Raw genomic sequence first — 24,803 nt, 5'->3', positions numbered from 1 at the left:
TTGCAATGAATATTGTGAAGAATAGTTTGCATAAGCGAATGGGAGATGAGTGGATGAACAATTGCTTGGTGATTTACATTGAAAAAGAAGTTTTTNTTTTTTTGCATTGTTTAATTAATTAAGTTGTTGGGTTTTGCATTTGTTTTTAGTTTGTTAATCGTCCATCAATCCAATATTTTGTTGCTTCAATTAGGACTTTAACTAGAAAAATCGGTACTTAGTAACACTATCCTCGTGGGAACGATACTCACTCATCACTTTATTACTTAGTGCGACTAGTATACTTGCTACATTTTTGCATGTTGTAAGAAACACACATCAGTATACCATTCTAACTTGCTTTCATCTTCAAATAATCAATATTAATATATTCAAATTTTTCAAGTATACCATTCTAACTTGATTTTTTGGTCAATACGCAGAGAATGTGTGAATCTTTAATCTAGACGGTTGAGTTTTGATATTAACGTCTGGATTTTGGAGTTATACAGCCTGAAGTTTGACTGCTTCTCTGGTGATTTTAATCCATCTCTTTGTAAACTTTTATGTATTTTACTTGTGTTAGAGTTGTGATTGACCTCTAAATTTGTGTAGAATATTTTTGGTGGATTGTGGTTGTTGTAAACTCTTTTGATTATATTAGATTTAAGTTCTTGTGGTTTTTTGCTCTCTTCATATTGAAGAGATTTTTCCACGTAAACATTTTCTTGTGTTTCCTTGTGAATTGAATGTTATTTTCAACACATTTGCTCAAAGTTTTGCTTAAGGTTTGGTGGTTTTTTAAAAGTTTTTACTAGTTGTTTGGAGAACAATGGCGAAGCCGTGGAGGCCCCCTATAGGCAAAAATCCCGGCTCCGCCACTGGTTATATGTATGAAAAAAATTTATTTCCTCTTTCAATCATTAACGCTAATTCAATAAACCCTAATGCTATTTTCAAACAATGAAGACAAAATTTATGCAATTGAAAGAGTTTGATCAAAATCATGTAAATAAAATTATTTTCTTTGTTATTTTGTTATTTTAATTTCTCTTTCCTTTTTTCTTCTTTCGCACTTTTTCAAAAAAATTAAGTTAGTTTGATGCATTCAGTTATCTTAATTATTATTCTTACAATCTTGGAAATATAAACAAATATGAATAAATTTCTTCCCTGAACATTACATTTAAAACAAGAAGCATAAAAAAATAAATAAAAGGGTATTTTTGATAGTAGATGGGGTTTATAAAAACATTTTAATGGGGTAAACTAAAAAGTGGGGTCTTTAAAGATAAAATGTGGGGGGCCAATAGTATCACTCTAAATATATATGGATTCTCAAACAATATTAATATAAGGAGGTCAAAATTATAAACAAATAAACTTTGATAATTTTATCTCTAGTTGTTGAAAATGAAGAAATGTTGTGTATCTTTTGAACGATATCATTAAAAAAGAAAAAAAAAAGCATATGTTAACCTAATCCACAGTTCACTGGTCACTAATTATGTGCATATGGTGTAACGTTAACGGGTGCTTGACTCAAATTGTTTCTTTTGTAAAAGGAAAAATCTTTACTATGAGATTACATACATATTAATTGAAAAGTTAATAGAATTACTTCTTCAAACGTAGAGGAAGGAATTCGTTTTTTTTTTTTTTTTTTTTATGCAATTTGCCAATTTAATTAGCTAATTTGAGGTGTTTAATTATTAAATTAAGAATCAATAACATGCTCCTACTAAAATAATATGGACGTTCTTAGAACTCCATAGATGCAAAAATAAGATAGAAAAAATCCATAAAGGATGTGCTTGAGAAAAACATGACCTTGTAAACAATATACTAATCATTGAAGCTTCAGCATCATTATCATTAATTTGGTCTAGTTAAACGAGGCACGCATGTTTGCAAAATGGGTAACTATTATATAATAAATAACTTGAACAAGTCAAATATTATTTTAAAAACCTTAAGATGGATTAATCAAATAAATATTCTATGTACATATGCCAGATCTTTAAATAAGTTGAACTAAAATAAATGGTAGCTAATAATCTCTTCAAATTTTGTTGTATACATATATATTTAGCTAGCATTCCCTTATATTTTCTAATGGGGTACATGGTTCATGATATTTTGGAAAATCATTATTAAAANTCCCAAAACCTTTGTAGCCAAGTTATCAGTTGCTCTACTCTTCGTAATTCTCTCTTGCTCTTCCGTATCTAGAAATGCCTCACATCTTAAGCTTGTCATCAGGGCATATTCCATCATCCCAAAACGTAATGACTTCCTATCCACCACCAACCAAATTTCCCTTTTTTTTTTTTTTTTTTTTTTCCTTTTTCCTTTTTCCATATGGTTATTCACAATAAAAGTATGCAGAAATATGTTCAAAAGAATTATGATTTTAAAATTGTAAATCATTTTCTTTATCATAAATAAAATATCAAAAATAATTTAGTAATGCTTTAATTTTCTTTTTCCTAGAGCTTGAAAAGTTGAACATATTAAAGTATGATTCTACGTTAAAAAGTGTACGTGGTTATAATAAAGTACTGAGAATCATTGTCATAAACTTTTATAGGGTATCTAGCGGTATAATCGGACAGCCTTAACTTGGTTTGTCTTTCCAATCCAAGGTGTCTCTTGTAGGGCTGGAGAGCTTTTCAGTTGATTACTCTTGTTAGGGTGTCTAGCGGTAAAGTTGGAGATCTTTATACTTGATTGGTCGGTGTCTAGTTTTAAAGTTGAAGAACTTTTGTTCTTCGTTATAGTTGATTTTTAGTTATCAAAGATATAAAATCTCGTCACATATAGGGAAGATTTGGCACATTGCCCATCATATTTTACCTAATCTGTACAGGATCTAAAGACACATGACAGTTTCACCATCTAACGGCTAAAATTAATTAATTTAATTTTTTTGTTCTTTTTTGCTAGTGGTGAAGCCAAAATTTCAAGCAAGCGGGGAAGGAAATTCACTGGTGATATAATTTGAAATTTTAAACATATTAATAAATATTGAAATTTTAATTATTTTATTCAATAAAATAACAATTATCCTCAACAAAATTTGATGTTTTAAAGTGATGATTGTCAATATTGTTAAACACATTAAATAAAAGAAATCATATCAACATAATGACAGTTATAAAGCTACTAATTTTATAAAAAGTAAACTAAATTAAACAAACCAATTAGAAGAGGATTTTTATACTAATAAGATATTTTCCCATATTAAAAACATAAAAATCAAGTTTGGAGAAAAATATGAACTTTAAGTTTTTTTACCTATAATAAGTTCAATTAAACTTGTATAACATGGGCCTTTTTTATTTATAATCTAGTATTCCATTTATCTTGTTTTTGAGTTAGATTATTGGATTAATTATCTAGGAATTTTATAAATTGATTACGGTATAATTATAAATTTATAACACCTTGTGAATATTTTAAAAACAATTTCAAGTTGGGCGTTGGCCCACCCTAGGCCAGTGCTAGCTCTGCCTCTGCTTTTTGCCACTAATTAATTTAATTTTAGTTATTTCATTACTGTAAAATTTTGTTTCTTCGTATATGAACTTTACATGGATGGCGATTCTTTCTCTTCTATTACGCACCCTAGTTTGTCTCATACACTAATTTGAATTAAAGAAAATATTTTGACAAATTTGTACTCCAGTAAATATCAAAATCCAAGAAATATAGTTGAAAAAAACATAGAACAAGAAGTTGCATTGATTTTATTGAACCAAAAAAAAATTGAATTGAAACCGAAGTGTATCAATACATAACTAAGTGGCAGCTTTGTTAGAACCAAAGAGATTTTTTTTTTTTAAAAAAAAAATCTTTTCTGTTAATGAGTTCTTTCTTTAATATTTGTGTGTGTGTGTGTGTGTGTGGATGAAAGTCTAAGACTATGTTTTATATGAATGAGTTGAAAGCGTAAGATGGTGGAATATTCACGTGTCTTTAGATTCTTTAAAGATTAGGTAAATTAAGATGAACATGGGATCCAAATCCTTAGTAAAAACTTTTGATGCGAATTTTCGTAAGCCGAGATGTCAACACACACCAACCAGAAGTACTCGGTTGACTCCTGGGAGCATAGAGTAAGATGGGTGTTTGAATCCTGGGAATCAGCGTTAGGGACCGTGTCGCATGCGACGGAGCTCAAGGTGGTGATGAGCCTCCTAGTAGATAGATGATAGATAGACTAGACGTTTTTAAAGTGTTCCAACTGCTTTTGTCTCATCGCCTTAATCAGTGGATCAACGACATTTTCTGCTAATGATGTCTTCAAAATTATAATCTCTCCAACTCCAACTAATTCTCTGAAAATGTGATACTTCCGCTAAATATGTTTAGGTTTTTTGTGCGCCCTTGATTCCTTTGCCTGTGTAATAGCTCCAGCATATTTTGATTTTGCTTAGCAAGCCAATTAATTAAGCAGATTATTGTTAAAAAATTTACTAATAATATATATAGAGCGATGATATTGGCCCCCAATGTTTAGTCTTTTTTTTTAACCCCAATTATTATTAAGTTTTTAATACAAATTAAAGTTACTCAGTAAAATATAAAAGACGTTATATGCAAGGGCAAATCCAGCATCATTGAGGGTAGGCCTCAGATTTTGAAAAAAAAAAATTGCAAATATTTATAATTAATTGTTTTTATATCAAAAAGGTAAAAATATATATTACTCGCAATCAAAGTAATTGCTATAATATGTTAATGCGGCAATGCTAGGCCCACCAATCATAAATATTGCAGCTATGCTGGCTCACCAGTTTCATTATTATAAATATATTATATATATGCGGCCAATCTCCACAGCTTTTGTATCCCTAATTTTATTCAGTGAGTGCGCCTCTCTTTCTCTTTCTTCCTCGGTTAGTTGAAGTTACAACTTTTGAAGACTATTTTCTAGTTTATCAGTTTTAGGTATGTATATTACTTATATTAATTTAGTTTATTCTAAGGTTGAATCATGTTGGGTTTATTAGAGGTTTTTTATTATAATGAAAAAATGTATGAATCTTGTGAGTTTGTTTTGTATTTGTTTAGTTTTGTAATTGATTGAAAACATTATTATTAATTTATGACTTTAGATATCACAATTGCATTGATAAAATTAATTTTTTATATAATTAAAGGCAACTTGATTTGCACCAATTATTAATATATTGATAATGGTATTTTTATTATTTTATAATGTGATTAGTTGGCTAAGTATGCTCTAATAGTAATTAAATTAAATTTAGTTGATCTATGCCAATAATTTAAATAAGTCAGAAAATTGATTAGCAAATTATATAAGTTTTTAAATTTCAAGAAAATTAACACTATAAAATGATTAATTAATTACTAAAATAATATTTTAATTAAATCTAATTGTTACATCTAAAAACATGATAAGTCGGTCTTTGTAATTTAATTAATTAAAGTTTCATCAGTCTTTCTTTAGATGTATCATATTATCTTTTTTTATTTGATAGCTATGATATCCAATTATTTCAAGAGATTAAAGAAAATTCCAACAGAAATTGTTGATGAAGACTCTACTGATATTAAGGTTAATCAAATCCCATTAAAAGAAGAAAGCCCACATCAACGACAACAACACCATGTAAAAGAAGCTCAACCTTCAGTCGGAATGTTCAATTTAGATGAGCTTAAAACTGATCCAAGATTAAGGATACCAATTAACAAGATTTGTTGTACTGACAAGCAAAATGAGGAAGTTCGGAGAGCATACTTGTTAAAGGGTCCTTGCCAACCTAAAGATCATAACTTTCTTTTCACTCTTTTCAGAGACAAAAAACGTAGGTTTACACCAAAATGGTACAAAAAAGATCCAAGTTGAATGGAATATAGTGTGGCAAAAGATTGCATCTTTTGTTTGAATTGTTATCTTTTCAAAACCGGTTATGGTGATCAAGCAGGTGGTGAAGTTTTTCTGAGTAAGGGATTTAATAATTGGAAAAATAAAGCGAAAGTGAAAAAACATGTTGGAGATCATTCTAGTACTCATAACCAATGTCATGCCAAGTGTGTTGATTTGATAAACCAAAGGCAACACATCGATGTAAATCTTGCTTGTGTGTCGAAAAAGGCCAAATTGGACTATCGCATGCATTTGAATGCATCAACTGATTGCATTAGATTTCTTTTACATCAAGGATTGTCATTTCGTGGTCATGACAAGTCGGTTGAATCTAAAAATCAAGGTAACTTTATGGAACTATTGAAGTTTCTATCCAATCATAATGACGACATAAAAAAAGTTGTGTTGGAAAATGCTCCGAAAAACCATCAAATGGCGGCCCCCAACATCCAGAGGGAATTAACTAGTGTTTATGCTCATTTGACGACCAAGAAAATTATTGCAGAAATTGTGAGAGATAAACAACCGTACTCTTTACTAGTTGATGAATCTCGTGATGTGGCAGTGAAAGAACAAATGGCTATTGTTTTTCGCTACGTGGATAAAATAGGTTGTGTTATTGAACGTTTTATCGGGGTTGTGCATGCTAAGAATACTTCTGCAAAGTCTTTGAAAATTGCAATAGATGCCTTTTTTTATAAAGCATGGATTGAGTTTGACAAGTTTACAGGGGCAAGGTTATGATGGAGCAAGCAATATGAGGGGTGAGTTCAATGGTTTGAAGACTTTGATATTGAGAGAAAATAAATCAGCTTTCTACATTCATTGTTTCTCTCATCAACTCCAACCGGCGCTATTCAAAGTTGTAAGTAACCATTCGATATTGGGTGATTTTTTTCAATCTCTTTCTATGTTATCAAACACTGTAGCTGCATCTTGCAAGTGCATAGATCTTCTACGTGATAAACAGTATGAAAATTTGATATCTTTAATTTCTAATGGTGATCTTCATATAAAACGAGGTTTGAATCAAGAATGGACTATTAAACGACCAGGAGATACACGTTGGGGTTCACACATAGGGACAATTCATAGTGTCATGAAAATTTATTTTCTTTTGTTGTTGATGTGCTTAGGGTGATTGAGATTGAAGGAGACGAAGGCAAAACAAAAGTCAAGCAAGGAGTTTATTACGAATTAGAAAAATTTTGAATTCGTCTTTTTGTTATTCTTAATGAAAAGAGTATTGGGAATCACAATGAACTGTCACAAGCATTACAAAGAAAAATTCAAGATTCTTTTAATGCCATAAAATTTGTACAAATTTCGAAGCGTCGATTGCATAAAATGAGAAATGAAGACACTTGCTTCGACATATTGTTAAAAGAGATTCTGATTTGTGCAAAGTGACATACCAATCCTGGAGAATATGGAAATAACTTTGGAAGGACGAAATGGGGGATTGCACCAATTAAGAATAAACATCATTTTAAGGTGGAATGATGTATACAATTTTGGATAATATTCAAGAAAAACTCAATAACGTTTTGATGAAGTAAATATGAGGTTGCTTCAATGTATGGCATCTCTTGATCCAAGTAACTCTTTGTTGCATTTCAAAAGATAGATTACTGAATTTGCAAAGTTTATCCTGCCGATTTCCTCAACACGATATTGGTTGCTCGATGATCAACTTGAAAACTATTATGAGGATGTAGCACTAATGCCAATTTCGCTCATGTCAAAGGGATGGTTGAGTTAAGAAGGTGTTGCTTACAACAAGTTTTTTGCTTATTAATAGCATTGCTTTTGCCTGTGGCTAAGCAACAGTTGAAAGGGTGTTCTCTACAATGAATCTTGTGAAGATAGTTTGCGTAATCGAATGGGAGATGAGTGGATGAACAATTGCTTGGTGGTTTACATTGAAAAAGAGTTTTGCTACAATTGAAAATGAAGATTCATTGAAACTTCAGAATATATCGAAGCGGAATATCGTGTTAAATTGAAGATCTTCAAGTATACCATTCTAACTGCGTTTCATCTTCAAATAATCAATATTCATATATTCAAAATTTTCAAGTATACAATTCTAACTTCATTTTTTGGTCAATACGCAGAGGATGTGTGGATCTTTAATCTAGACGGTTGAGTTTGATATTAACTTTGGATTTGGAGTTTTACAGCTTGAAGTTTGACTGTTTCTCTTGTGATTTTAACCATCTCTTTGTAAACTTTTAGTATTTTACTTTTGTTAGAGTTGTGATTGATCTCTAAATTGTGTAAAAAAAATTTGGTGGATTGTGGTTGCTGTAAACTCTTTTGATTAGATTGGGTTTAAATTCTTGTAGTTTTGTGTCCTCTTCACATTGAAGAGGTTTTTCCACGTAAACATTTTCTGTGTTTCCTTGTGAATGAATGTTATTTTCAACACATTGCTCAAGGTTTTGCTTAAGGTTTGGTGATTTTTTTAAAGTTTTACTAGTGTTTGGTGAACAATGGCGAAGCCGTGGATGCCCCCCTAGGCAAAAATCCTAGCTCCGCCACTGGTTATAGTATCTAATAATTTATTTCTTCTTTCAATCATTAACGCTAATTCAATAAACCCTAATTCTGTTTTCAAACAATGAAGACAAAATTTATGCAATTAAAAGAGTTTGATCAAAATCATGTAAATAAAATTATTTTCTTTTGTTATTTAATTCTCTTTCCTTTTTTACTTCTTTCGCACTTTTCCAAAATTTTAAGTTAGTTGATGATTCAATTATTAATTATTATTCTAATCTTGGAAATATAAACAAATATGAATAAATTCTCCCTGAACATTCATTTAAAACAAGAAGCATAAAAAAATAAATAAAAGGGTATTTTTGATAGTAGATGGGGTTTATAAAACAGTTTAATGGGGTAAACTAAAAAGTGGGGTCTTAAAGATAAAATGTGGGGGGCCAAAGTATCACTTAAATATTATGGATTCCAAACAATATTAATATAGGAGGGTCAAATTATAAACAAATAAACTTTGATAATTTTATCTCTAGTTGTTGAAAATGAAGAAATGTGTGTATCTTTTGAACGATATCATTAAAAAAGAAAAAAAAAAAAAAAAAAAAGCATATGTTAACCAATCCACAGTTCACTTGTCACTAATTATGTGCATATGGTGTAACTTAACGGGTGCTTGACTCAAAGTGTCTTTGTAAAAGGAAAAATCTTTACTATGAGATTACATACATATTAATTGAAAAGTTAATAGAAACTTCTTCAAACGTAGGGAAGGAATCTGTTTTTTTTTTTTTTTTTTATGCAATTTGCCAATTTAATGGCTAATTTGAGTGTGTTAATTATTAATTAAGAATCAATAACATGTCCTACTAAAATATATGGACGTTCTTAGAACTCCATAGAGCAAAAATAAGATAGAAAAAATCCATAAAGGATGTGCTGTGAGAAAACATGACCTTGTAAACAATATATAATCATTGAAGCTTCAGCAATTATCATTAATTTGGTCTAGTTAAACGAGGACGCATGTTTGCAAAATGGGTAACTATTATATAATAAATAACTTGAACAAGTCAAATATTATTTTAAAAACCTTAAGATGGATTAATCAAATAATATTCTGTACATATGCCAGATCTTTAAATAAGTTGAACTAAAATAAATGGTAGCTAATAATCTCTTCAAATTTTGTGTATACCTATATATTTAGTAGCATTCCCTTATATTTTAATGGGGTACATGGTTCATGAATTTGGAAAATCATTATTAAAAAACATGATGATAAATGAATAATAGTTTTTAATAGTTATCAGTATGTATAAATATATGATCCCGATCATAAAGACACAATAGCCAGACTCAAGAAATTAAAGTTGCGTTATATTCTGGAGCAAAAAGGTTACGTGGATGAAGTTCGTAGGCTCAACGTGCTGAAGGCACTGCCACAATCATGGCAATGGAACAGCCAATCCTCCCAATGTATATGATCAAAGCTCATATCCAGACACTTACTTTCGTATGACAAATACCGAGCACATGACCCAGGTCAAAACAAAATGCAGCGCATTTGTAAGAAATACTCTTTTCTAGATATTTTTGTTTTTTAGTTTGCTTGCTTTTAATATTTTCTAAGTGTTATATATTCAAGAATTGAACAATTTTAGGATTGAAAATAACCTATTCATATTTAATGATTTCAGGTGATAAAAGCACGATAAAAAAACGATACACTTACACAACTGAAGAAGTTTTGAAAGAGAATCGAACATTAATTCAACAAGGCACCTTCATAGATACTAGGAAGATATGGCGCAACATGATACCAGAGCTAGGCAAGGAAGCTGCAACCAAAGCCATCGAGGAATGGGGCCAACCCAAGTCAAAAATCACTCACTTAATTTGTTGTAGCACCATGGGAGCATTCATACCTGGGTATGACTACCAAATTGTCCAGCTTTGGGCCTTGATCTAATATTAACCGAGTATGTTGTACCAACAAGGTTGTAATGGAGGTGGCACCGTACTTCGTATTGCTAAAGACCTAGCTGAGAACAATAAAGGTGCTCGTGTCCTATTGTATGCAACGAAATAACTCTCGTCGGCTTCATTGCCTACTGAAAACCGATGTCGATCTTCTGTGAGCCATCTTTATTTGGATGGCTCTGAGCTCTTAGTTGGTGCAGACCTAATTCCTGGTGTGAAAATCCCATATTTGAACTAATATCTACAGCCCCAACATTAGTGCCTAATAGCCCTGGGGCTATTTGTGGGAGTATCGTGAGCATGGGCTTACGTTTTTATATTGGGAAAGAAGTTCCTGACCTTATTTCAAACCATATTGAGAAGCGACTAATTGAGGTATTCCACCCTTTAGGTATCACGGATTGGAACTCAATCTTTTGGGCTGCACATCTGGTGGGCCGCGATTTTGGACCAAGTGGAGGCCAAGTTGGGTCTTAAGCCAGAAAGTTACATGGACTAGGCAGTGCTTGCTGAGTATGGTAATATGTCAAGTGTAACTGTATGTTTATTTTGGATGAAGTAAGGAAGAAGTCAACTGAAGATGGGTTGAAGACCACAGGAGAGGGATTGGAATGGGGAGTGCTTTTCGGGTTTGGTCCGGGCTTACTATTGGACGTTGGTCCTTCACAGTGTTAACATTGCTTAGGGGATCCTTTATTGCTTTACTTTGCTTTCTTTTCCCCTTTTTTTTTCCTTTTTCCTTTTTCCATATGGTTATTCACAATAAAAGTATGCAGAAATATGTTCAAAAGAATTATGATTTTAAAATTGTAAATCATTTTCTTTATCATAAATAAAATATCAAAAATAATTTAGTAATGCTTTAATTTTCTTTTTCCTAGAGCTTGAAAAGTTGAACATATTAAAGTATGATTCTACGTTAAAAAGTGTACGTGGTTATAATAAAGTACTGAGAATCATTGTCATAAACTTTTATAGGGTATCTAGCGGTATAATCGGACAGCCTTAACTTGGTTTGTCTTTCCAATCCAAGGTGTCTCTTGTAGGGCTGGAGAGCTTTTCAGTTGATTACTCTTGTTAGGGTGTCTAGCGGTAAAGTTGGAGATCTTTATACTTGATTGGTCGGTGTCTAGTTTTAAAGTTGAAGAACTTTTGTTCTTCGTTATAGTTGATTTTTAGTTATCAAAGATATAAAATCTCGTCACATATAGGGAAGATTTGGCACATTGCCCATCATATTTTACCTAATCTGTACAGGATCTAAAGACACATGACAGTTTCACCATCTAACGGCTAAAATTAATTAATTTAATTTTTTTGTTCTTTTTTGCTAGTGGTGAAGCCAAAATTTCAAGCAAGCGGGGAAGGAAATTCACTGGTGATATAATTTGAAATTTTAAACATATTAATAAATATTGAAATTTTAATTATTTTATTCAATAAAATAACAATTACCCTCAACAAAATTTGATGTTTTAAAGTGATGATTGTCAATATTGTTAAACACATTAAATAAAAGAAATCATATCAACATAATGAAAGTTATAAAGCTACTAATTTTATAAAAAGTAAACTAAATTAAACAAACCAATTAGAAGAGGATTTTTATACTAATAGGATATTTTCCCATATTAAAAACATAAAAATCAAGTTTGGGGAAAAATATTATCTTTTGATTGGCTAGTTCAGTGTTCAATCCATAGAGCTCCGCCACGTCCATCTGCCCACATTCTGCATATAGTTTTTATTTTTTCCCTTAATTTATTGGAATAGCATGAAGATATGCTGATTACCCACACAGCAGAAATGAAAATTTGCGGATTGTTTTGGGGAAACAGAGGAAGAAGCTGGAATTCATTGTATTCCAAAATTAGAACATCAAAACTTCTGAGAGAGGTATGATGGATCGTTTGATTTTATATATTGTAGTTTCAGCTACTGTTATGATTAACAAATAAAAGCATATATAATTCTTTCCAACAAAGTTGTAGTTTCATAGAACTTGACCATGGAAAACCCGCTAACATCCTCCTAATCAACACCAACATATTTACTTGATAATAGAGTTTTATGGTTCAACTGTTGGAAATTTATTGCACAAAAACTGTCAATGTGCAATAGATAGTTGTCCCTTGCTGAAAGAATTTGTGCTAAAACAATCTGAAACGTCTTAAATGTCTTCAATTTTTCGCTTAATCATCAAATCTATTTATATATATGCTAAGCACAGCAGTAGTTATAACAGATTCCAAGTGTCACGGGGTAGGAGTTTCATACCCAAAATGTCACGGGCTAGGAGTTTCATACCCAAAAGGCTAACCTATTAGGTGGAAAAACTCCCCCCATTTATAAGCTCAAAACCTCCCCAATACGCTTCCAATGTGGGATTTGTTACATTCTCCCCCACCCAATCCTGTGACACCCTCGTCACAGGTAGGGCCCCCTGCCTACCCATCCACCTCACTCTCGTGTGAACCCACAATCACGCGTGAACACCCCTGCGTGGACGTTTGACGGGACATCAAAAGACAGATTGGGTCTGCTCTGATACCACTTGTCACAGGCTAGGAGTTTCACACTCAAAAGGCTAACCTATTAAGTGGAGAGACTCCTCTTATTTATAAGCTCAAGACCTCCCCAATACGCTTCTAATGTGGGATTTGTTAGACAAGGCGTTCAATCAATTTCCAATCACCAATTTACTTCTTATTTTTTAAATAAGATTCACTGAGCTAATATAGAGACAATCTTAACTTAAAGATTCCACATACACCAACCACCGAGCAAATATACGTGATGTTTTTGCTTTCTTCGTCTTCATCTCGTGGGGAATTCATAAACACAATAGTCTTAAATCTTATTTTGTACATTAAGCTATCACCATTATTACACCAGCACCCCTTTACTTTAAAGATAGGACAAATACATGCTACACTCATTGAGCCAACAATTCCTTCTCAAACAAACTAAGCCACGACTGGGTATGATGCACAAGTTGCAACACCTACAATCAAATAATCAACATCAACGTCAGCATAAAAGAACTAAAGGCTGGTTTTCAACAATTCCTCATCACATTTGTTAGCTTATCAACATAACTCAAAAATGTGACTCAGACGCTCGGTTTAATTATCTACATATTCATAGAACCATATCACTAAGACTTTTAGAAAGTAAATGAATTTAGTTTTCTGTAGTTGACATCATATTTTAGGTCATCTTGGCCACAAGTTAATTATCAATGATCTGATGATCAGTTGAAATATCGCGCATGGCTCAACTAGGATGAGATCATTGTTTTGACAAAGACAATTTGGGTAGTAGAAACTTACCACACATGTTTTTCCCCAACTCCATCTTAAAGTAGCCATTGTCACCCCAGCTTTGCCCCCAAGAGTTCTTAATCAGCCAAAATGGAACACCATCTTCAACCCCATACCCCACTGCAAGAACTGCATGGTTCACATCCTGCCATAGAAACTCAAAGTAAGTTAGAAAAGCAATAATGCATCACATTATAACTTCTATTTTCGGTGCAGAGGTGAGTGACATTCACGTAAAAGAAGTTATCGATATTAACTTTCATTTGATTCTTACATTTAAGACATTAAAAACAAACTAAAATCCCTTCCAGAAATTTGAAATTTTTAGCAATAAGCCAAAAATATAAAATCTCTTAAACATATTCTCTACCTAAATAAACCATCGTTCTCCAAACCAGTAAAACTCACCATGGGAGTAGAGCCGCATGTGTCGCTGGTGTAAACTCCACTCTTGTAAAATCGGAAACCATTTACCACCTGAAATGCCACACTCACTGGTCGAACTGAAGCAACTGCATGCTTTAATTCGTCTTCGGCACCCTGTATATATGTATATATATGAAATGAATCAGTAACCTTATATAAGTATCTCTAAAAAGAAAAACAAAAAAAACAAAAAAAAAACCATCCAGAACCCCAACTCTAGCTCAATTCATTCTTTTCCCAATACTGAGGCAGGTAATATATAAATCAACTATGAAACAATTATAAGCTATATAAAGACGTGAAGAACCAGGGGTCCACAAGCTTCTGGACCTGAAATGGACCCTGGTCGGTTTGTCTTAAACTGCAAGCCTATCAGAAAATCAGGCAGATTTGGATATGGTATTGAATACTCTACCAGGGTAATGTTGACAGAGTCCTCGACTTGGACACCAACATTTTCGGATGAGAATTTGCATTCACCATCTTTACCAGTGTATGGATATGCCGCCTCGGTATCAAGGCCACCGTTGTATTTGATGTATTCGAAGGCTTGCGACGGCAACCCACCACTGCAACCAAAGTTATTGAAAGCTTGGGCACAGTCCACAAGCTGTTGTTCTGACAAAGAAATTTGCTTTCCAAATGCCTGGTGGTAAGCTGCCTCAAGAGCTCCAGTTGTGCTGAAACACATAAAATATTGAATTGGAGGTCATTTACAGAATGATGCCATAATTGACAACGTGCTTAAATCAGTTCAATTTGAAATTACCTGAAGGTCCAGCAAGATCCACAGTGGCCTTGATCTTTCACTGGGCTTACTATGCCCACTTCTCTCCAGTCTTTCTACACATACAGAAATAGAGAACCGGAAAAGAAAAATAAAAATCGTAATCCAATGAATTCCAAACTAATCTCAATGAAGAAACCCGGTTTATTGAAAGGGTGAAGAATTTATAGTAGCTCCATTAAAGTACCGTTTCGGGAAGGGCATCATCTGTAAGCTTGTGATTGCCCTTTAGGGTAGCCGAGCAGTTTTGTGCAGCTCCCAACCTGTGTCTTTGGAATTCTTCCCATGTCCAATCAGCAAAGTCTGTATGTTCACATTTAATTAAAACTCAGCATATTAATACCAATTAGTAACTCCAATAAATATGCCCTCCTTCAATTATTTCAGCTAGTGAACATCCAATATAATTCATCTACCCTAACAAACACATGATTAACAACATGACAACGTGTGGACCAGTGATAGATCAACGGTCAGTGTGAGTAAGACGACAGAATGTTAGCTAAGAAGACAAACACACACGTGAAAATTAGATCACACATGTTATAAATGACCAATCAGGTGCCTATATTCCTCAAATCTGACGGCTCATATTATTCCAAAAGCCTGGGAATAGTATCGGCCCAGTATACTTACCACCATCACCACAATCTACATGAGCATATCACTGTTTGACCAAACATCTAACGACAGGTAATGGTCAAGTAGCGATGCCGGGCCAGTACCATAACTTAATCCTTAACAGAAAAGAAAAAACTTACGATTTACGCCGAGCTTGTACGAAAGGCCCTTTCTGTTAGTGGATCTGATTAAATCCAAGTTGTCGGAGAAAATCTGAAATCGGAGTTTCATCTCCTGAACAGTCTCGTATTTCTTCTCAAACCTAAACAAAACCATTTCTTTCAGAACAAATATCATAATTAAACGAATTTAAAACCACCTGAGGCAGCCACAGCACTAACCTGTGAGCAAAACGCGCGAAGGAGAGGGCGTGATGGCTGTGACCGATGACTTGGAGGATAGAAGCCTCCAAGTCAAAGAGGCCGTCGGACACCAATCTAATGGGATTGGAGTCATCGAAGCTGGATCCTGTGGCCACACAGGATAGTAACAAGATGAGGGAGGACACCAACGTTATACGAGCCATGTTTCTCACTGTCTGTCTGTGTGAGATGTTGTCCGAATATGTTGGGGATGAGCAGAGATGGTAGGATGAGTGAGTTAAATGAAGGGAGAAGAGATTCGATGTCGGGGTAAGGTTAAAATAGTCAAGATTCCACTGGACACCTGTAGGTCAATGTAAGGTTCCTTTAGCGTATATAATGCTGCAACAAGTGACGTGTACAATGACGTGGAATTCTTCTATGTCGTTGTAGTGGTGATCATACTGATAATAACAAGGGTATTTTTAACTTCTTAGTTTGCGTCATTAATAATAAGCAGTAATGTGTTTAAAGATTTTCGAAGCTAAATAATTTTAATCAACAGCATTAAAGTTACCAAATTTTTAACTAAAATGAATTTGTTAGATTCAACATATATAATAGCAAATTTTACATTTAATTGAATCTAATCCAAAACTGAAAATGGTCAATTTAAGATAGGGTTTGAATTCTCCTATATATTTTGGTCCATTACCATGTTGTGTGGTAGTAAGAGTCATGCTCTTTGTATCCATCTTCCATTATGATTTATTATTAACAGAGGACAAAAATGTGGGCCTGATATTTCTAAGATTGAGTGGACACAGTGAGTTTAGTCATTGCTAAATTTAACTTACTCCATGGGTCATGAAAAAATCTTATCAAACTCACATCAATTATCATGAACTAAACTTAATAATAGTGTATATTACTAATAATAAATTGAGATAGTATGTGAAAATATAACTTTATTACTCTAAAGATAAAACGATTAATCGTAACAAAGACGTTTAAAAAACAGAGTTATATATAGAGTTTATTATGTCAATTATTTATACATTAGAATTATTGATTAAAAGTGGTAGGCACCCTGAATGGTTGACTAGGATAGATATTAATATCAATTTGGATTTGTTAATTGCATTGTATTCTACAGTCATACAACCGTGTCTCTACTAGTCAAATGTTTAGGTATTGAAAATGAAGAAATTTAGTTGTAAGGATTAGCAGCGTTTAAATTTACAGAAAACTATTTTGTGAGATTGTTATATAAATTACTAATTTTAAAATACTTGAACATACCAATTTCAAACTTTATTGATACTTTTTAAACATTACTCTGATATTCATATTCATTTGAATTTGAGTTTGAGTACCTACTAATAATAGGACATGGTATGAATAATGTACAAGTTAAAAGATATCGAATTTGACTAGAAGATACGTGATTTCTATATTTTCAATTGATATCAATAAAACTCATTAAAATATTTCAATAAATATTGCCCAGTAACCCAATTTGAGGTTTTTAATCTTTTATTTTTGTTTTCAACCACAAATTTAATTAACACCCACGTGTTATGAGTTGAATGACGACAAAATCAACTACATTTAAAGAGAAGGCCCAGATATTTAACTTCAACACGAAGCCCAAAATCTTGGGCTGCTCTAACGGGCCGACGAAAATCTCAACATATTTATTCAACTAACAGTCTAGGGGGGTGCAAAAGGTGTATCGATGCTATGATTTTAAAAATAAACTATTACATCCAACTTTAAAATGTATGATTTTAATTTTTCAAAATTTGGCAATTTTTTTTTTCTTAATTTTAGAAACCTGCCTTTTGAAATTGATATAAGAATAGGAGTCCACATCAAGACTAGGGATTGGCACAGACTAGGCCGGGGACCCCTCTCTCTGGGTCTAACCCGAAAGCTCAAGGGGATTCCCGAATCCAGTCCAATCCCCTAACGGGGAATTCGGGGAATCCTTGTAGGAATGTGGGGAATCCCGAGCACATCCCGACCCACCCCAAATTGGGGGACTTTGCAGCCTTAAGCCTACCTTATTTTTTTTTTCCAAATTATTTTGTATATCATCCAGAAAGAAATGAACTTAAATTTATAATGTATATATTAAACATAAATTTATTGACCATCATAATAAATTTAAAATATACAGCATCATCCAAAAAGAAATGAACTTAAATTTATGATGTAATATATTACTATATTACAAATTTATACTCCAAATTTACATGGGAACATTGGAACATCACCCACATCACACTATCAAGTTCATTATAATGTAATATATCATTTATTATAATAAACTTAAATTTGATTCCAAATTAACCAAAAAGAAACAAGCCTTCTCAACTCACAAGTCAAAGAGCAGCCAAATAAAAAATAAAAAAACGTCACTCATATTTCATAAGGAGCCAAAAGGACCCCACATCACACTTTCAAGATTCAAGAGTAACACCCAAACCACATCATCTAACATTCCATGTGCAGCCCACAAACAACCTAGACAAATTTTAAATTATTACATACCCACAAAAAGTCTAAAACATATTCAATTACATACTATTAAAATATTAAGATATAAAACTTGTCACATAAGAAATCCAAAACTTTTCAACAAAAGCATCAATATCATCAAAATTATGCTACTTCGATTTTCTCCTAAACAAACGAAAATATAAATTAAAGGATATTTAAGTAACATCTACACAAATTTTAACTATCATACCTATGACTAAAGAAAAGAAAAGAAAAAGATTACATTACAAATCTATACTACTTCATCGTCTTCATCATTGTCATCATAAATTGATGAACAAGATCCTTGTCCTAGGCCTGACATAATAGTAAATGCAAAAAATAGACATTAAAACTAGCATATGTTAATAATTTTTTTTTTTTTTAACTTTTAGTGTTGAAGAAATAAAAATTTCTTTTTGATTACCTTTTATGTAAGCCCATTTCCAATTCTAAACACATCAACGTCTCTAATGTATCAGAATGAAGTCTGTTGCGATGTAGACTTGGTATGTTGCTAGCAATGCTAAATGCAGACTTAGAAGCAACTGTGGACACGGGAACAACTAGGATATACAACTAGGATATCTCGAGCAATCCTTTGTAGGATAGGATATTTAGCCCCATGTAACATCCACCAAGTCAATAGATCAAAGTCTAGAGTTCTAGGAATAATTTTTTCCTCTAAGTAACATTCCAACTGAGACTTTTCTTGGCAAATACTAGATTCTTCTTCTAAAAATCTATCTAAAGTAGCTAGTACTCCCATTCTTTCAAACTCAGCCTGAGAAGAGGTACCAAAGGATGCAGTAAAAGATTGTTGTGTTTGACAGCTTTGATGGTTACTCTCATATTGAACATACAAATCATTACATAATCTCTGGATCCTCATAATCTCATGTGGACCATCCCTTCCACAGATCAAAGGAAAGAAGAAGTCTAACAACTTAATTTAAACCTAGGGTCTAAAACCATTGTAATCACCACTCCAATACTTGTTTAACTTTTCATCCATCTGAGTCGTCATCTTCCTTATCAAATCATCCCCATCTGTGAGCAAACTAGTCACATGAAGTCTAATTTCACATATCTTGGGAAAATAAGTATTGGCAGTGGGAAATTTCGTTCCAAAGAATATGGGTGTGGTTTCATAAAATATTTCTAGCTTCTCACTAATCTTTTCTACAAACTCCCATTCTTCATCACTTGGTAAGCATCTAAAATTTGATTCATGATGCTTTAAGCGCCTAAATACCCCTTTATAAATGAAAGTTGTTTGAAGCATCAAATATGTTGAATTCCAACGTGTCATAGAATCAAGACCTAACTTCTTTGTGCTTGAAATGCCTGCTTGACGTGCCATGTCAACAAATTTTTGCTCCCTTTTAGGCGATGTCGTCTAATAGGAAATAATCTCACAGATTTTGGATATTGTTTCTCCAATCACCGATAAGCCATCCTGAACAATTAAATTGACAACAAGTGCAACACAAAGCATATGAAAAAATTCGCCATGTAACATAAGAGCGGAACGTTGAAGCTCTCTTAAGATATCTTGGACAACAACATCAATGGTAGAGCAATTGTCAACCGTCAATGTGGACAGCTTCGTATCAATATTCCACTCATAAAAATAGTTTATCAATGCCACAGAAAGTACATCTCTAGTATGTGGGCAACGCACATGTACAAACCTACAATATAAATTGCAGATAATTAATATTTTAATTTAGCTAAAAAATCTACAAAGAAATAAGAATAATGAAACATAAAAATTAAAAACATAATACCTCGATTATGCAAGACCCAATTATCATTGTAAAGTGTGCGATGATGGTCATATATCCTTTGTTATGGTTACTGGCAATCCACAAATCAGTAGTGATAGCAACTCTACTCCGGTTCTTTCTTAACATTTTTATGGACTTCTCATTCTCAACTTCATAAATCTTCATAATGTCCCCTCCAATAGTCCTCCTAGAGACAACATTAAAGGAGAGTGAAATAGTGTTACAGAATTTTCTAAACCCCATATCATCAACCATGCTCAATGGATACTCATGAAGAATAATCATATTTGCAAGATCACATTTCCCCGCATGTTGATCAAAACGGTAATTGATTAATGTCTTTTGGAGTCTTGTTTTTGCATCCCCGTAAGCATCATTTATGATATATCTTGAATCTTTCGCCTTGTACAAATTATATGATGATCATGCAAATGCCTTGTTCCGTTTTTAGAATGACTGACAAGTTGTTGGTGACAATAGTTACACTCCGCCTTTTCCTTGCCATCAACTAAAACTTTTTTGAAATGTAGCCATATAACTGGCCTAGACCTTCCAGTTCCAGTAATGCAAGTATCCTCTTGGGAAAACGGGGGAGGGCTTGAATGGGGACTATCTATCGGGATTGGTATGCTAGTTCCATCAATTGGAGATTATTCTTGGTCATCTTTACTAGGTGGAAAATTCATGTGGGAACTCACAATAGATACTTTTTTGGATGCCTCAGAATATTCATTGATGTCCTCTTCTAAACCCTTTCTTTTGATTGATGTTGACATAGTGTAATGTAACCTATTAATAATCTGCAGATAACACTCACAAAAGAATAAAGATGTTAAAAAAAAAAAAAAAAAAAAAAAAAAAAAAAAAAAAAAAAAAAATCTGAAAAAAACACTCCTACAACAATTTAAACAATCTACAAAATTTGCTAGATAAAGATGTTAAGAATTTGCAAACTGCAGTTTCCATTTGCAAATTGTTTGCAAACAACCTACAGTTTGTAGATGCAAATAGCCTGCAGTGCAGTTTGCAACTACATTTGTAAACTGCACAGTTTGCGAATGCAAACAGCCTTACATGGTTTAATGCTAATGGCATTCATGAACTCCCTTACATACCACCCAATAAGCAAAAACTTGGAAAGCATAAATATGGTTTAATGATAAAAATCACATTGAATTTTCATGCTCAAACTCATACAGTTTGTACAAATAGTAGAGACAATAAAAACTCCAGCACACATTGCAATAGTTTATCAAGTAACAAGAGATTGAAGGAAATGTAAAACATACATGAGAAAGTAGAATATCTAATTCATAAAGTAATGATTGGAGAAGTTAACTATAGGGATTTAATCAAATAAAGTGCGGAATAACAACAAACAAATTTTCATTCGAAACCCGTTTTATCCTGGATCATAGATTGATGTTAATAACCATTTTAAAACAAATATACATAAAGATTAAAGTAATATTATAATCAAACCTTCGATTAGAGGCTCCACCACTTTTGATTGAATGGAAAAACACTCCTGCTTAAAGAAGAGAAGTGAACACACGGAAATCCACACGAAGACAACAAGATCCAGACAACCAATTTGCTAGTTTGAGAGTGAAGGTTCAAAGAAGAAAAATGGGAGAAGTTTTTCTACGAAAAACTCTCTCTACAAATGTATCATGGGTGGCAAGTATGAACTAAATGAGGAAGGGTTAAGGCCCCTTTTTACAGGGAAACCCTAACCCTAATATTCCTTTGGCATATGCCAAGGAATATTCCTTTTTATTTCCACTAATATCCATTATTTATAAATAAATAATTAGACTTTACTTAGTGCCCAAGATAAGTTTGTTTTTGGTATTTTGTTATTATTGCATTATTCATAGAATAATGATTCATTATTTAAAATGCATATACACCAATATATTATTTAAATAATGATTTATTTATTCATTTTAATATATATATATTTGAATAAATAAGTAATCTTACAAATTAAAATCCAATATTAAAATTGGACATAGGCAACAACCTATTAGGTGACAACCTTCAGTAAATTTAATTGCACTGTTAGAATTATCAAAATACCTTTCACCCTAAAATGATGAAAATGCCCCAACTCCAAATCTTCTTTGATTTGTCTTTTAAGTGTGTGACACATAGACTCTTTATCATGTCCACAGTGGGTAATAGCGCAATTGACATTCAATCAATTGTCTCATTACAACGGACCCAAATTGGCCTCTACCTAGGAATTAGGGCCACCCAATAGATTCGGATTCAGCATATCAGCTACTATGATATGGTTAATGTATAATCAAATCCTTTTATCATCCGCTATCTCATCAAGGTTTGAAGTACATAAATAATGTCAACTTTAAATATGCTACCTTGACATGTTCGCATTCGGTAATTCAAACTAACGACTTAACAGAACTTGATCACCAACTCAATTCCACTGTGGCCACAGTTTTGCTGTCATTGTCATTTACTTAATTACTCAACAAGATAATACTTCTGTAATCAAGAGTGATGAATCTTGTGTTGATCCACCATAGCCATAGTGTACTTCTCAATGCAGCTAATCACTTCGGTACTGATAACCCTAAATAGGATTATGTTAGGCCTGTGTCAAACTACACTGATATTTACACATGGCGCTCTGGTGATCTCAAGTTTGAGGATCACATACAGCACCATCCATTACAGGATATATTCCATAGACATTGGGGTTACCATCTATATAGAATCCTCTGGTTGGTCATGTCTAGTGAACTTGCCAATTGCAAGAACCCATGCGTCACATCAAGTTGTCACCAAACAACTTTAACATGCAAGATTTGTTACTATCTTTCGATAGGGTCGTCCAACGCTATGATAGCCTTACCATATTATCTATGCCTTTACTTCAGGATAATCCTAGTGCTACAGACAATTTCTAGAATGGCCATCTAATATGATCATAGGGTTCTTACAATCAAGATTAAAAGCACTTGATACCCTTGTCGCGATTCTACAATTCTAAGAACATATATCATAACATATATCATAACATATACAAAATACGATTTACATAATATAGTTCAGGCATAATATAGTCAAATTGCCTTTTTATTAATATCAACATGTTTTACAAGTAGTCAAATGCTACAATTTGATTGGCTCTAGGGCACCTACCCTAACATTAACAAGTGATGATGGAGGCCATAATTAAATCAAACCATCCATCCTAATTCGTGAGTTCCCATCATTGGGCATATGTAGAAGATTTTAAAGAACTTTAGCATGTAAAAGCAAAGAACAGTCTTCGATATGCAGGCGCTACAATCAAAACTCACACAATCCCTAAGTAAACCATTACTACTAAAAAAATATAAGTAGTTAAAAACAGACACGCATGAAGTAAAAAAGCTGGAACACAAATAAGAAAAGCAAACATAGCTAACACTAAAAAGAATTTCAAGTTAAACAAAAGAGAATTGAAAATTAGAATTTAAGACATACCACCAAAGTTTCAATAACGGACGACAATTTGCGAAGGTCGGAATTGGCAAAGAGGCGATGAAGGGTTGATAGACGAGGGTTTCTAGAGGTCAGAATCGGCGAAGAGGTGATGATTCCGATGAAGGTTTGACGAACGGCGGTAGTAGATTAAGGGTTTAGGGTTTGACCAATGAATTTTGTTTGTATTGTGACTTTGTGTAGTTGAGTTGTGTGGGCAAAATTTGAGTTTATAAATGAAGGGAAAATCCGTAATTATAACAAGGGCAATTAGGTAATGGAATTGAGATAATGATTCAATGAAGGACAAAAAAAAAAATTTATAATGATTTATTGATTTATTATAATAAATCAAAATATCAAATAATACATTATACATATATAACATATATATTATGTATTAACATATGATTATGGATAATAGCATATTATGTATAATGTATAATGTATAATGTATAATATGTAATATATCATTTTTGTTTCATAGCATATTATGTATAATGTATAATACATATGATATATTATACATTATACATATATAACATATTTATTATGTAATATCAAATTATACATATACATATATAACAATTTGGGATGGGGACAAGACTAACTTCCTCCCTGAATTTAGCAAATTGATTTTGAGCCCGGGCCCGGGCCCATCCCCCAAACAATTCGAGGAATCCCTACCCCGTTCGGGTCTGGCCCCTGACGGGCCGGGGAACATGCCCATCCTTAATCAAGACCAAGTTAAAATTGTTCTCAACCCCCTGTCAATGAAACTAAGTTGTTGGGCGGGGAACATGCCCATCCTTAATCAAGACCAAGTTGAAATTGTTCTTAACCCTCCATCAATGAAACTAAGTTGCTGTCAACTCTAAGACCAGTTAAATACCTTGTTACCCCTAACTTTACTAAAATTAATAGATACAATTTACTTTTAATTTTTACCCAAAAAAAAAAAAAAAAGATACAATTATACTCTTGAGGGCCTGTTTGGATCGGGTTGAAATTTTTTAACAAGGGTAATATTTGTTTAATTGAGCAGATTACCATGTTTGGCATTTTTATACAAAAACATTACTGGAAAATAAGATGACAAACAGTGCAAAAAAGGGGGTAAATCATCGGGAATAATATTACCTGGGGGGAGGGTGG

At 32.8% G+C, this 24,803-nt stretch overlaps 1 protein-coding gene across 1 annotated transcript; it reads right to left on the bottom strand.

The window, feature by feature from the left end:
* Positions 1 to 13,035: 13,035 nt before the first annotated feature.
* Positions 13,036 to 16,144, bottom strand: LOC116126364 (thiol protease aleurain-like). Its single transcript, XM_031412062.1, has 8 exons — positions 15,859 to 16,144; positions 15,658 to 15,779; positions 15,084 to 15,199; positions 14,879 to 14,952; positions 14,525 to 14,789; positions 14,092 to 14,223; positions 13,693 to 13,828; positions 13,036 to 13,364 (listed from the first exon to the last, which is right to left on the bottom strand). The coding sequence occupies exons 1-8, from the start codon at positions 16,041 to 16,043 to the stop codon at positions 13,327 to 13,329; spliced, it is 1,068 nt and encodes a 355-aa protein (XP_031267922.1). The 5' UTR covers positions 16,044 to 16,144; the 3' UTR covers positions 13,036 to 13,326.
* Positions 16,145 to 24,803: the final 8,659 nt, after the last annotated feature.

This window comes from Pistacia vera, unplaced genomic scaffold (assembly GCF_008641045.1).
Source record: "Pistacia vera cultivar Batoury unplaced genomic scaffold, PisVer_v2 Contig179, whole genome shotgun sequence".
Taxonomy (NCBI): Eukaryota; Viridiplantae; Streptophyta; class Magnoliopsida; order Sapindales; family Anacardiaceae; genus Pistacia; species Pistacia vera.
The sequence above is the reverse complement of the archived record's forward strand: the minus strand, read 5'-3'. Positions and strand labels throughout refer to the sequence as shown.